This window comes from Vulpes lagopus, chromosome 3 (genome assembly GCF_018345385.1).
Source record: "Vulpes lagopus strain Blue_001 chromosome 3, ASM1834538v1, whole genome shotgun sequence".
Classification (NCBI taxonomy): Eukaryota; Metazoa; Chordata; class Mammalia; order Carnivora; family Canidae; genus Vulpes; species Vulpes lagopus.
Genome location: NC_054826.1, coordinates 102,180,204 through 102,194,964, shown reverse-complemented (window position 1 = coordinate 102,194,964; position 14,761 = coordinate 102,180,204). Strand labels below are relative to the sequence as shown.

General features: G+C 57.6%; 1 protein-coding gene across 1 annotated transcript in view; it reads left to right on the top strand.

The window, feature by feature from the left end:
• Nucleotides 1–14,761, top strand: part of SDK1 (sidekick cell adhesion molecule 1) — a gene marked incomplete at its 5' end in the record, with an annotated part of 911,733 nt that overhangs the window by 820,150 nt on the left and 76,822 nt on the right. The window contains 3 exons of the mRNA XM_041750102.1: nt 2,778–2,972; nt 5,922–6,123; nt 13,766–13,869. Of these exons, the coding sequence (XP_041606036.1) occupies nt 2,778–2,972; nt 5,922–6,123; nt 13,766–13,869 (501 nt within the window). The remainder of the gene's footprint in view (nt 1–2,777; nt 2,973–5,921; nt 6,124–13,765; nt 13,870–14,761) is intronic.

Below are 14,761 nucleotides of genomic sequence, written 5' to 3'. Positions count from 1 at the left end.
CAATATAACATTTTAATGCCTTCATTAAAAAAAAGGCAGCTTAAAGCTAGGAGTTCTCCAAGATGAATGTTAATTCCAGGACAAGAGACCCCGTTCGTTCCAGCCAGAAGGCAGCTGGCCAGAGATGGGGGCCCTAGAAGCACGGTACCAGCCTCAGGACACTGCAGAGTATGCAGCACACAGCAAACAAGATAGGCTTGGTGGGGCTGGGGTGTCCCTCCCACGTCTAGGTACCTGTCCCCAGCTCCTAAGGGGCTGTCTGGGTCAAGCTCCATGTCTGTCTGGGTCTCGTCCCTAGGCTGCTGCTGCCTGGTGTTCACCCCTCTGTTCCAGAGCAGTCAGACAGGCTGGGTGAGGACCAGAGGCCCTAAGGATGAAATTCCCTGGAGGCTGCATCACAGAGGACGTCCAGAGCAGCAGGCAGAGGGACTGGAGGGGAACCCTGAGTCCTGCAGCCGCAGAGACTGGTGGAGAACTACCTCTGGTCCTTTTTGTAGTCATGTTACAGAGTGAGTGTGTGTGAGTGTGCATGAGTGTGCATGAGCACTCAGCCTGCGCTGGGGCCCTGTGAACCTCCCCTCCGTGGCAGGCTGGCGGCACCCCAATCCACACGAAGCCCCTCCTGCTGCCCCCTCACACAGCCTCATACAGCCTCATGTCCAGTCACACAGCAGAGACTTCCTGGAGCCTGGATCGCAGCCCAGGCAGGTGTGCTTCCAAAGCATGTGCTCATCACATCACAGAATGCTGTTCTCCCTCAGAAATACGCTCGTGTGGTGCAGGCACTTGAGATGTGTGGTCTCGAGTATCCAGCATCTGGCAAGGGGACTCTCCCTTTGTTGGAAGATTGGAGTGGATGTTTTCTCCCTGTGGGAAGAGGATGACTCAGTAGAAAGTGAGACAGACAAGGGGCTCCTGTCCCGGCTCTGCTGGTTACTTGCCTTGTGACCTCAGGCAGACCACTTACCCTCTCTGAGCTGTAGAGCTTCATGGCCAAGGAAGGATGCATAGGCTACCTGTCCCGGCCATGGTGAGGGCTTAGAGGGGTAAGGACTGCCAGGAGGTCAGCAGGAGAGTCCCATGTGTGGCTGCAGTGACCATGGTGCCCTCACCCTCAGGAGGCCAGGTGCCCTAGAGTCTCAGAAGATTTGGGACAAGGTTCCTGTAGCACCCAAACCCCAGGCATCCCACCTACAACTGGGTAAGGGAAAGAAAGGTGGGAGGAGAGTACAGAGAAGGATGGCCTGGCTTCTCTATGCTGCTGGTCATCAGTCACTGAATGGAAAAGGACAGGCGTCTAGCAGGACACCCTGGCCAGAGGCTGGAGGCCAGACGGACCACCCCTGGTAGCCGGGAGACAGCTGGTTGTCACGGCGAGAAGAGGCCATGAGAGGCAGAGTAGCATCTGTAACAGCCATCTGAGCCAAGCTCAGAGTCCTGCAAACACCAGGCCTGTGAATGGCCGTCACCGTGGACAGGGCAGGGTGTGTTGTACCCCCAGTCTATGTACTGATGATGGGGACCAGCAGTGGTCAGGGGTTTAATGCTGGGCGCACTCCACACCTGATCGCGTGGCCTCACATATGGCTGGCCAGGCTCCCTATGTGGCTGGACACATGACAAAGTGCAGCAGCTGGGAAGATGCCAGTAGCTCGGCAGGACGGAGCCGAAGACGGTTCAAGAAGGAAGACAAAGGAGCAGGACTGTCTCACCCGGAGAAGCAGGCAGGCAATGTGGAATTACTGAGGCCTTGTCGCTGGGCGGCCGTCCACCCCCAGGAGGCCAGCGAAGGCAGAGCGGGTGGAGGACAGAGTTCCGCTCTGCTAGCCTGCCCCTCCCGCCCCCTGCCCCGGGAGGTCTTTGTTTAACTTGAGCATGGTGGCTGTCATCGATGTTTGTGGATGCCACCACACCCCGCCAGTTCTGGTTTTAATCAGCGCAGGAGCACAGCTGTCTGCGCCCACAAGGAGGCCGCGCGTGCTGGGTCCCGGGCTGGGGCTGACAGTTGGCACTGCCTCTTCAGATGCGGGAGCAGCCTGGTTGGGAGGCTCGGTCATTAATAATGTCTGATCAACCATAATCCCTTGATAATCAAGGAACTTCAGGAGCTGTTCGGAGCCGTTCGGAGCTGTGGGAGCCCCCCTGAACTGATTGCACACACCCTGCTGCCTCCTTCGCGGGAGGGAGACTGTTTGCAGGGGAGCCCCCAGCTCGGGGACCACACTGGGGCTTCCTGGGGGGTGGGTGCACAAGAGGGGCCAGCAGCAGGAAACAGAGCCACCCCAGCACCAGCTCCTGCTCCCAAGGCTGGGACCCATGGGCAAACGGGAAGGATAACCCAGAGGAAGGGCAAGTAACCATGTGAGAAGGACACACTTGAGGGAACATTCTAGGAGGAGGCACTGCCCTTGGCCCTGGGAGGGGAAGGGCGGGTGGTGGGAGGGGTGAGAAGGAACAGAAATGGCAGGGAGCACTGGGCCTGCCCCTCGGGAGCGTGGCTAGTTCCCGTCACATTCTCTGGGCTCCTGCAGCCACGGGGAAGGTGAAACTGTTCCCACCCCTCGTTGGTGGGAAAGATGAAGGAGAAGGAGGGTCATGGGGGCCCAGCACTCAGAGGCTCCGTCTGTCACCGCGGCTCTGCCGTCCATCCCAGATGCTGGCTGAGAAGGAAGGAAGTAGGAGAAACAAAGCAGAGTGATGGTGGGGGTGGCGGGGATGCGGGATCTGTGCTGGGGGCCGGGGACATGGCTGATGCGTGGCCCTCCTGCCCCCCGCAGGGTACCAGATCGCCTACCGCCTGGCCAGCAGCAGCCCCAACACATTCACCACGGTGGAGGTGGGCGCCACGGTGAGGCAGTTCACGGCCACCGAGCTGGCCCCGGAGTCAGCGTACGTCTTCAGGCTATCGGCCAAGACGAGGCAGGGCTGGGGAGAGCCGCTGGAGGCCACCGTCATCACCACTGAGAAGAGAGGTAAGACCCCAGGCCTAAGTCCGCTGTCATGGTGCTACAGGGAGGAGAGTGGGCCTGAGTGGGAGCCTGGAGGTTGCTGGGTCAGGCCCTGGGTGGCCACACCTGCAGCCGGGCACATTACCATGTCTACACAACCCAGCATCTACCAGACAGGCACGAACATCCCAGGTTTAAAGATGGAGACGTGGCTCAGAGAGGTTGTGTGACTGGCCCAGGGTTGCTCCGAGTCACCGTGCTTAAGGGCAGCTGCCTGAAGCCAGGCACTTGATCTCTGATGTTCAAAACCACGTGCCTAGCTGAGTGGATGCTCAATAAATATATTTTGTATTGAGCAGCCCTAGGGAGTTCTGTCCTCATGGACGCCTCTTCTGTTCCAAGCCCTGGCGAGGTACATTGGCTTGGTACCTCTTCACCAAAGCCTGAGGAAGAAAGTGCTGTGAGCCCAATTCTACGGAAGAGAAAGGGGAGCCCGGACAGATTGGTCATTTGCCCAGGACACAGCTGTGAGGCAGTGATGAGGACACCCTCCATAGGCTACCAGGCCACTTCTTACCACAGAAATCTGCGGGTTCCCATTTCAGTGAGCCCCTGACATTCCCTGGAGCCTCGCTCTGCAATCTGTCTTGGCAGGCCCCCTCTCCAAGCCCACTGCTACGAGGCCTTGGGGGCCTTGGGGGCCTCGTACACAAGCAGCTCTGGCTGCCACTGCAGGTTCTGAGGTCAGGGCCAACCCCAGCAGTCTCAGGAAAGAGTATGACAGGAAGGCCCTTGCACACATGGGTATGTTCAGAGAGATGACCTACCCTACTCCCATCTAGGAGTCCCCAAGCACCAGGCTCTGGAGCTGTGTGACCCTAGGCAAGGCCCTTCCCCTCTCTGTGCCCTGACGACCACCTGGTGACCTCTTAGCAAACACTTGGGTCAGTGCAGGGCCCCCGAGGGCCAGCATGACCATCAGACCTCCAGCCCAGAGCCGGCGCGATGTCCATGCTCAGAGTAGGAGCCAGTATCACTGCTGCCTGCATCATCACTTTATGACAAGATCTAGAGCAGTCTATCTAAGGGACACATGAGCTGACCCCAGGGTGCCTGAATAACAATCTGAAAGGCCAATCCAAAATCTACAAAAGGTAGAAGGCAAAGGAGGCTGGCATGCACTGAGCCCTCACCACATTCTGGTACCTTCCAGGCATTGCAGCCCACTCCTCTGTCTAATTCCCACACAAGCAGGTCAAATGGGTGGGGAAACTGATGCCCCACAAGGTGCAAGAGCCTGCTGAGGTCCAGCTCGGTGGCCACACTGGGTAGAATGTCTGGCTGCCCAGGAATGAGCTGCTTGGCCCAGGCACACAGCTGACCCTCCTGATGGCCAACGGGGGGCGGGGGGGACGCTGTCATCACCTATCTGTGGCTTCGAATCTTCCAAGGACTCCATGCCTTCCAGGGGAAGGCCAAACCCTTCAGCCTGCTGTGAGTCCCCAAACCCCAAACCTCTGAGCCCCAGGTGGCGGAGGAGGACAATGCCCACCCCGGAGCTGCCCAGCGGCACCAAATGCGTAGCCCTTCCTCCGTTGGCTACCGTTACCTCTGTTGTTAACTGGAGGATGGAAGGCTTGGAGTCACCAGAGATGCCAAAGTGTGAAGCAGATGGGGAGACAGCCATGCACACTCAGGCCCCTGACCACCAACACACAATGCTGTCTGGCCCATGGTCCCAGCACAGGGGCCCTGGACAGAGGACACTGGTGCCAGGACTACCCCCTCCTGCAGTGGTGGCCAGGGTCCTCGGGCTCCTCCTTGTCCGGGACGTGGTCGGGGTCAGCAGCCAGGGCTGAGAGAGCAGCTAGGGCCTTGAGTGCCTCTCCCAAAGACTCTTGCCTTCTTCCTCAATGGTGATGAAGTCCCATAGGGAAATCTAGCACTTTCTGAGGCACTGGGAAAAGACACAGGTTTGCTAAAGATTTGAGGTGACTTAAATCCAAGTGGAAGCATTAACAAGTGCCCTCCAAGAGGCACCCTGGTCCACAGCAGGGCTGCTGCTGCTGGGGCTAGCGGACACATGCCCACACCCAGCCCACGCCCTGACCACCTGTTCCACCTGCCTTGGGCCCATAGAGTTTAGGGGATTTGGGCCAGGGCTTGCAGACCACCCCCAGCAGGACTTCCCCAATTGCCATGATGCCCAGGAGCGTGGTCCTTGCAGCTGGCAAGGGGCCATAGGGCTGTCACGCAGGCCGAGGAGGGACAGGACAGCCCAAGCATGTGCTCCCAGAGGAGCCTTGACCACAGAAGGCGGAAAAGCTCCTCCCGCCCGTCACCGCAGGCTGGCAACCAGTTGCTGCTTTATTACCCGCCACACATTTTCAACAGGATCAATAATCTTCATGATAAACAATTAAACAATTATTCCTCCCTCTGTGGAGTTTCCCTGTTGAAATCGATGGGGCGAGGAGACGCACCACAGTAATGATCCATGCTCAGGGGCCTGGTCCCAGCCGCCTGCGCTCCCAGTCACCAGCGCTGTAGGCACAGAGCAGTGGCGACAGCCCCTGGAGGAGCTGAGCGGGACACTGTGGGTGTTCAGGCTCCAGTTGGCTTCTGGGGAGAGGAAGTCAGTCTGACAGATGCGCTGAGCCTGTGATCAGAGGGAAAGTCCGCAGGAGAGCCCAGGTGTCCTCAGTGACGCCCGCAGGGACGTGTGGCCGTCCAGGAGCATGTGTGGGCTCACCCTCTTGTCTGTCTGCCTGTCTCTGCAAGAGCAGCACTCGGGGAGCAAGCCAGAGTGTCCAGTCCAATCCAGGCTGGGTGAGTCCCAGTGAGAGAGCCGCAGGTGCCCGGGCATCGGCTCCGTATGGTCTGAGCTCGTGCGCAGCTGGCAGTCCCCATGCTGGATCTCATGTGGAGCAGCAGCCCCTCACCTGTCTCTGGTCTGTTCTCTTCTGGTTGCAGAGCGACCAGCACCCCCCCGGGAGCTCCTGGTGCCCCAGGCAGAAGTGACTGCGCGCAGCCTCCGGCTCCAGTGGGTCCCGGGCAGCGACGGGGCCTCCCCCATTCGCTACTTCACGGTGCAGGTGCGAGAGCTGCCCCGCGGAGAGTGGCAGACCTACTCCTCATCCATCAGCCACGAGGCCACAGCCTGTGCTGTCGAAAGGTACCCAGAGCCAGGCGGATATGCCCCGGGGAATGGGCCCTGCCACTCCTGCCCAGGACTGGGGAGGCTGACCGCTCACATCTCTCTAGTGCCAGGGACCAGGATTGCCACATCCTGGAGCCTGCTCAGGCCCCTCCCCCGGGTCTGTCCTTCCAGGCATGCCCTGGGCAGGCGGCTTGCACAGATGACGGGGACAGTGAGGCTGGACATGTAGGCTCCATCACCCTATCCCCTAAGAGGCAGATGTGGAGGAGGGGAGGTGTGGGGAAGGGGTGTCATGGGCTGAGAGGGTTGCACCTTCTCTTGTGCTCTCTCTTTTAGTCAACAAGGCAGATAATTCCCCCTCCTGCTGTCATCCACTATGATGGCCGGTCAGGGACATGGGAGGGGCATCCCCACTGCACCATGAGAACCCAGCATTTATCCAGTTACTGAGTGAGCCACCAGGCAAAGGCAGAGGGGAGTGATGCTGACCACCACAGCTGAGCTCTTGGCACCCACTGTCTTATTGAGGCCCCTTCTCATTCCCCACCCCGCTCTACAATGAAGGACAAGGGCACCCCCTTGTATGGTAAGAGACTAGGGCACCCCCCTCTGCAGTGAGGGATGAGGGCACCCCCTCTATGGTGAGGGAAGAGGGCAACCTCTTTTACAGTGAGGGATGAGGACACCACATCTACAGTGGGACACCAGAGCACCCCCTCTATAGTTAGAGATCAGGGCACTGCCGTTTATGCTGGGGGACGAGGGCACCCCCTCTACAGTGGGAAACCAGGGCAACCCTTCTATGCTGGGCGACAAGGCCACCCCCTCTACAGTGAGGGACCAGGGCACCCCCTCTATGGTGGGAGTCTATGGCAACCTCCTCTATAGTTAGAGACTAGGACACCACCCTCAATGCTGGGGGATGAGGGTACACCCCTCTGCAATGGGAGACCAGGCACCTCCTCTATGCTGGGGGACAAGGGCTATATAACCATCTAGGTGAGAGTTCTCAGAAGTGACCTCAGGCCCTGCATCCCTCCCTGGGGGGCCCGGGCTGTGCAGGTTCACAGCACCTACAGAAGCCCCCTGGGTCTGAACGGTGGGCAGGCCTGTCCATGGAGCTGGCAGGGCGTCTTTCCTGTCCTCCTTCTCTGGCCCTGACTTGGGTCACTTTCCATGAAGCTCACATCAGGCTGTGAGGGGGCCACTGAGGAGTGAGTCCCACTGGCTCCGAGGGTTCCAGGACCCTGGCCAGTAGCTCCCATGGGGAGGGTGGAGGAGGCCAAGACCCCACTTCCCAGGCTGCCAGCGTTCCTCTCACCTTTCAGACAGAACACATACTCATTGCCCCCCAACCTGGGCACCATGCTGGGAAATCTCACACACATTTCTCATTGACCCTGCATGATGGCCCAGTGGGGTACATCATCATCCCCATTCTGCAGAGGAGAGCTGAGGGTCAGAAGGGTCACACTCACTGCAGCCCCAGCATCTCCTGACCCTCCTCCTTTGCAAGGCCACCTGGCTCTGCTTCTGCACTCTGCTGAACCTGAGCAGAAGGGGGGTTGTGGAGCAGCTGGGGTGGCAGGGATCGGGGGGCTCCTGCAGCAGCCTGCATCCTCAGGCATCCCCACTCCCACCCTGGGCACAGTTCAAGCTGTGAGGGAGGGGTGAGGGCTGGCTGCTGCGTGGCTCTGTCACTGCGTCTGACACGTGGCAACAGCAAGGTTTATAGAGAAAAGGAGCTCCACGTAAGCATGTGACTGAGGTGACGCGTGATGCACAGGTGGGTTGTCACACTGGGGCATCATGGGATGGGAGACTATCCAGGCTCAGGTTGGTTTCCAGCCACCTGCCATGTGGTGGTCTTAGGCAGCTCCTTGGCACTCACCTTCGGGGTTGTGGCACCATTTGGAGGCCGTGCGGTGCCTGGTGGCACCAGGCCCAGGACAGTGGCGGTCCCCCTACACTGCCCACCCGGGAGGCACGGCTACGTGTCCAGCGTTCACCTTCATAGCACATCCGCGGGTGGGGCGGCCCCAAGCAGATCGCTTGGATCTCCCAGCATCTCCATCGCGGCTCCCAGACCTAATGCCCAGGTTGTGCCTTCAGAGAGGGTGACAGTCCAAGAAGGAAGGCAGCTCATCAGCTTACAGCTCCAGCTGCTCGGGGCCCAAATCTGCTCGGTGCACAGTGACCCCCTCCATCACAGCTCCTCTGAGTGGAGGGCGAAAGGTCCCAAGCACAGGTACTCTTTCCAGAAGGGCTGGAGGCACTGTCTGGCTCCCCACTAGAAGGGGCCACAGTAGCTCAGATGTGTGCAGTGGAGAGTGAGTTGACCTTTAGAAAACTGGTTACGGTTACATCTTTTATTTCACTCTTCAGCAGAGAAGAGGACTGGATGCTCACCTCTATACCCTGGTCTGGGAACTCAGGGCATTAAAGCTCCCACGGGCTCTTCCCACCGTGGTTACTGTGATTGTCACTATCATTACCGCTGCCACCCCAATGCTAGACAGCCTCTCCTCTTCAGCAGTTTCTGCGTGCTGCCCTATATGTTGTCGGCAGCAGGCCTGCAGACATACAGACCTTGCACACGAGGAGGTAGAGGTGTAGACATCCTAAGTCCTGAGCGTGCTCCCCCGGGGGGCAGCCAGAGGCCCTCAGGGTCCCCAGCTCTGGGGACATTTGCTTGGCCCATAGCCCAAAGCCTCACAGCCACAGACCACCCAGCTAACTTACACACTGGCTGGTGAGGAATCGGTTGCTGTCACCTAGGCAGCAAGCCCTCACCACCTGTCTGCCCATCAGTGGCCGTGGGGCTGGGGAAAGTCCATGTTAGCTTGTGAAGCCTCATTCCCTCATCTGTGGAAGACAGAGATGGAGGGGTGACCCTGTTGGTCCTCTCAGCTCTGTGAGCCCAAGGTTTGCCTCCATTCCTGATGGCAATGACCCAGCTGCCATCTCAGAAGGCAATCCCAAGTAGTCCCACTCTTCCCACTCAGATCCTACCAGCATCCCACTTCCCCTCTGAACGACAGCCACACAACCTGGGAGACTCAGCTCTCAGCAACTTGCACCACCCCCTCCAGAGCCCCGAGTCCCCCCAGGAGGCCCTGAGGGTCAGGGGGTATGGCCAAGAGTGACCAGATGGCTTCATAAACCACACTCCGTTGCACTGGGTGCGTAGCTTCATTAGAATGTGCTTATGGATAAAAAAATAGCATCACTCCTTTGTGTAACCATCTGAAAGAAAGGAGAAAAACAAAATCCAGTGGCCTTTTCTATCGTGGGGCCTCCTAAAAGCAAACAGACCAATGGAGTGCAGGGGACTTCACGTTGGAAAGGAGGGGCCCATGCCTCCCGGCAGACCGTTTGATTTGGTGTGGGAGAAGCTGTGGTGGGTCCCCTCCAGGGCCCCCTCTGGCCACCAGCAGGAACACATCACGTTCCAGGAAAGCAGAGCTTTGCACATTGCCACAGCATGACCTCCTTCCCACTCCGATAGCCGCAGAGCTGCTCTCTCCTTCTTTTTCTCTATGTGTTTTTTTTTTTTTTCACAATTTACTTTTGCCAGTTTCATGAAGTCTGCTAATGACCAGAAAGCATGAAAGTTTAAACAAAAGTTCAAAGCAAAAAGTTTAACAATCTGCATCGAGCTGCTGTCCCCACATCTAGTGGGTGTGGGGACAGGAGGGGAGGCGCCGGATTGAGGGACATAGCCGGGCAGCATCCGTTCCTAGTGGGAATGCGTACAGTTGAGGAGGAGGTGGCCTGTGAGCCCAGAGCCACATGGACATTCTGGGTGTCACTAGGATGGCAACAGCGGCAGTGTGAGCTCAGGCGATGGTCCTGTACCCACTGATAGCAGGTCCTGCCATTCCTCTGAGCATCCCCGGGGAACACTATGAACGCAACCACGGGGGCAGAAGGGGATTACATGTGGAACAAGAGGGATTCCGTTCAAGCCAGGATGCTGGCCCCGTCTCCATTGGGAGACGGCCAGTTCTTTCTTTTCTTCTTCTGTGTCATCTTTAAAAATGAAGTCATGTGAAAAGCAGGTAAATTTGGCCAAGGATATTATGCATGGTTCTATATTCTTTGCTCTTTGTGATGCAAATCTTGAGTTCTTAATAGATGTTTTCAGTACCTTAAAGGTGAATAAATCAATACATAAAGGCAGTGGTAGGTAGCCTCCAAAATGATCTGGACTCCTGCTTTATTATTATAACCAAACCAGGCGAATGAATCTAGGCAGCTCCTTCTGTTTATGAGACTCTGCCTCTGGCTCCATGGGAGGCACAGGGACTGGAAGCCGCATCCGCACCACCCCCAGCCAAGTACTTTGGCCATGGAGCTAAACACAGGCAAGAGGGTAGCAATGGCACACAGGTCAAGCACGAGCTTGCTTTCTAATTGTGCTTCTTTCCTGCGAGCTTGGACAGTGAGGTTCCATGCCACCCAAATCTGTTCATTTCCTCAGTTTGGGATGGCTAGAATTTAGATAAAGGTGTTACTTCAAATGTTTACCTAAATCCAGCCGGTGTCCAAGTTCAGACGGCAGAAAATTGGCAGGCAAGGGATGCTAGATGCAAAGAGGCCAAGGGAGTCTGCACATGGCAGGTGTGTCTGGGGACAGTTCCCTTTGGGAACGTGAGAAAGAAGAGATGATGCTTAAGAATTGCTAACTGTGTGCCTAGATCCATCATGCTCCATAGAAGGTCATGTCATGTGACTGTCACAGCAGCTCTGGGATCCTCAGAGAAGGTCACTGACTGGCCCAGGCTGGGGGGTGGCAGGACCAAACTCTGAATTCTGGTTGGGCCGACCCTGAGATAGGCCTGGGCAAGTGAATAGGGAGCTTACAGGTGTTGAAGGGTGTTGAGGGAGGGCGTCCAGGATGATTTGTGCCTTTCCTCAGGGGTCATCAGCCCTGAAGTGCTGCTCTGCTCCAGGGGGGAGCATGACAGGAGCACAGGGGGTAGACCGGTGGTCCGAAGGCCCAGCTATGCAGGGATGAGGAGGAGGGGTGGGATGAGCTTGCAGGGTATGCAAGCTGTTGTCACTTCTCATCAGGCTCCCTTCACAGCTGCTGAGTCTCTCGGGGCCTGTTTTTAGGGCACCTGGCGGGCTTCCTACCCAGAGGCGAGGGTAAGCCCCTGCTCCTGAGCCCCCTGGTATGCCCTGCGGCTCCCCAGAAGGCCAATGGTTCTGTGAATGGCACAAGCCCAAGAAACAGGCCCAACGCTGGGAACCCTGCTTCCTGCTCTCCAGCACCCTCCCCTTGACCTCAGACCAGGCTGACTCTTCCAGCCACCTGACAGGCATGTGCTGCACCCCTGCTCTGTGCCCCAGGTGGGAAAGGAGGGCTTGGCACCAGCCTCAGACTCCGAGAGCTTTCGACAACAGTGAGGTACTAATGATGAAGGATCACTGACATGGCTGACACATGTCCTGAATGTCATATGCTAAATGAACGTGAGCGCTAAATACAAGGACAAGGGTCACACACAGCAGTAAATGAGGCCACCTCTGTCCCTGTCTCTGTGGGGAACGCAGACAATTGTCAAGGTGGGGTTGGTGAAGGATTGGACAGGCCTAGAGGATGGCGTGCAGGGACAGGCTCTTCCAGGAGCCACTCGAGCTACTGTCAGAGGGTCCTGATGAGGACAGGCAGGATTCAGTGAGCACGCAGTGGGTGCCAGAGCTTCTTCCTAGTGCTTCTCCTAAATGCAACGTCGGCGCTCCAGTCAGCCCAGGTGAGGAGCCTGCGGCACACCGACCCACCGAGGTTATGTGGGGGTTAGTGTGTAGGCAGTTTGGCTCCGGAGTGCATGCTCCTGGCAACCGCCCTGCACTGCCTTCTAATCTGAGGAGGAGAAACTAATGCAAATGTGGGGCCTCGGGTGGGTGAGGCAGGAACCAAAGAAGAAAACCATGTGGTTGTCACCAGAATTAGATAAAGTAGCTCCTAGGAAGCCAGAAACAGATGGGAAGTTATTTGTCTTAACTTAATAAAGGATATCTCCCCTGGAAACTGGGAATAAAGATCATTCTTAAGGGTGGAACTTTGGAAGCACCCCAGGACAGCCAGGGCCAAAGCAAGGTCGCCAGACACTGCTTCTCTCCAGCTGGGCGGTGGGGGCACAGAGAGGCCAGGAGACAGGCCTGTGGTCACAGACCAGCCACAGCCGGGCAAGCTGGTGTGGCAGAGGGCTTGAGGGAAGAGCATCCTTTGAGATGCTGGCCGACAGAGAACCCCGTAATCCTGTCTTAAGCAGGAGGGTGTACAGAAACAGAATTAGAGGAAGATACGTTCAAAGATGGTTATTATCATTGCTTAAAAATGTAGAATCTTTCCTCCTGGCAAAGTATTACCCAGATCCACTTGCAAACCAAATGGAAGTGGGCTGTTCTTGGCTCATGCAGGGGAGTTGGGGACCCCCTGGTCTCCTAGAGGGCTCCTCAGAGCCTCTGGGGTTGAAACCCATGAGATTGCAGATTGGTCTGGAAGGGAGGACAGGGGACCTGCTTAGAGGCGGCAAGGCCTTTATATACTGTAGCTGAGGAAGCCGGCAGTGTGGACCTGAGGGAGGGGGAGGCAGAGTGCAGACCGCTCCTGCTTTCCTGGTCTGGGAGATGGACACAGGGGCTGGGCCTGGCCCGAAACAGAGCTGCTGCCAGCAGGGCAAGGGCAGGCGGTCTCCTCATCTGCTCTCTCAGAAGTAATGGCAAGGACAGCCAGGGGGCAGGCCAGCCAGGGACCCGAGGAGGACGGGAGCGTCATCTGCTTAGAAGTTTGTCCAGAGTCTGTGTGGTACAGAGTTCAGCACAGGACAGTGGCTGGAGGGAGGGAGGGAGGGAGGAAGGGAGGTGGGCCTAAGTGGTGGTGCACCCAGAGCATTACTGCCCTTTAAGTCCCCGTCAGCAGGCAGGTGGGCGCATTTCCCCCCATGGACAGTTGACATTACCTCAGTCTTGGGTACAGTGGAGGAATGGCCTCAAGGCAAGATCCTCTTCCCATCCTGGCCAAGCCATGGCTGGTCCTCTGGCAGAGGGCAAGGGATTTCACGCGACCAAGCCTCTGTTTTCTCATCCCTGCAATAGGAATCACAATGAGTCTCCCCCAAGAGCTGCTGGGTGCCTAACCAGGCACTGCCTGGCCAGGGCTTGGCGCCGTGTCCCGCCTGGCAAACGGTGGGGACGCGGGGCAGGGGGGCAGGCCTTGGAGCCAGGCGGCCGGCCGGTGCGGACCTCCACAAAGGAGTGCTGTGGGTGAGCGAGGAAGTGGTTAGGCGGCCCTCGTTTCACGCCCTGAATCCGTGTGAGGGCTGCGGTAATTAGCTCCTCCTGAGAAATTCTCACGTTCCTCAGAGAGCGGTGATTTGCCTTGCAGGAGAGGCTCTAATTACAGGAGGAGCCCCAAGTACAGCCGCCACCCCGGGCTGGGAAGTTCCGTGCTGCCCTCCGTCTGGAAACCCCGCTGTCCCCGGGGGCCCGCTCAGAAGACAGTGCTGGCTGCTGAGGGCCCCCCTGGGCAGCGCTGGTTGAGGGGCCCTGAGCATACCTCCTCCTGGCTGCCCGCTCACTGTGGCTGGAGCTTGGGGCGGGACAGAGGGAAAGGGGCTCAGGCACTCATGGCTCCTCTGTGTTTCAGGCTGAGGCCCTTCACTTCCTACAAGCTGCGCCTGAAAGCCACCAATGATATTGGGGACAGTGACTTCAGCGCCGAGACGGACGCAGTCACCACGCTGCAGGACGGTGAGCCAGCTGGGACCCAGGCGGGTGTGCGGATACTGGCCCCTTCCCAGCTGCCGCCTTGGGACCCAGAGACTTGGGCTCCCAGGGAGAGAGGCCCCGCTTTCATCCCAAGCCAGGAAGGGGTCACCCAAGGGGGATCAGGCAATGGCTGGCGAGCATAGAATTCAATTAGCAGCAGACAGCTCGGGGCGCCCCGTTACAGCCTGTGGCTGTGAAGCCAACTTCAAGGGCTTCCCAAATGGAATGGAGGTTTCTTTGATTGGCTTCCAATCCCCTACGATCCATTAGCATCCTAGAAATTGAATAATTTATAGGATCATTAAAAATAAATGTGTAAGGGTAGCTGGGTTTTGAGAGGTTTCCCCGTTTTTCCTTATTCACAAACCACTCTGCAGCTTTACCATTTGACAGAAGCACAGGTAAGTGATGGAGGTGAGGTCCCCTGAAAGCTCCAGGTGGTTTTTACCCACTGTCTCCCACCTCAGAGGAGCAGGCCTGAAGATCCCTAGTGAATTTGGGTGCTGATCCTGCCAGGCCCTAGCACCAGGAGCCAGTGGCATCCAACACGCCCGGTGGTAGGCCCAACTTTTAGGGCAGGAGGATTGCTCTTGCTTAACAGATGCCGGGACTTGGATTCCAGGCTGCGAGCCTGAGCCCTCACCACCCGACAGCACTGAGTACCAATTCCGCAAGTTTCCATCTTCCTCTTTTATAGCCTGGGAGCATGGCCTCAACAACATGAGGCCTCAGGTGAGCGAGGAACCAGCCGATGAGAATGCCGAAGCCCTTCCAGCAGCTTCTTGGCCTCAAGCAGATATTCCTCTGCTGCACAGCCAGGGCACCTGCCGCTTGGATAGGCCCCTCGAGAAACCATGGTTGTCTTTGTGGCTCA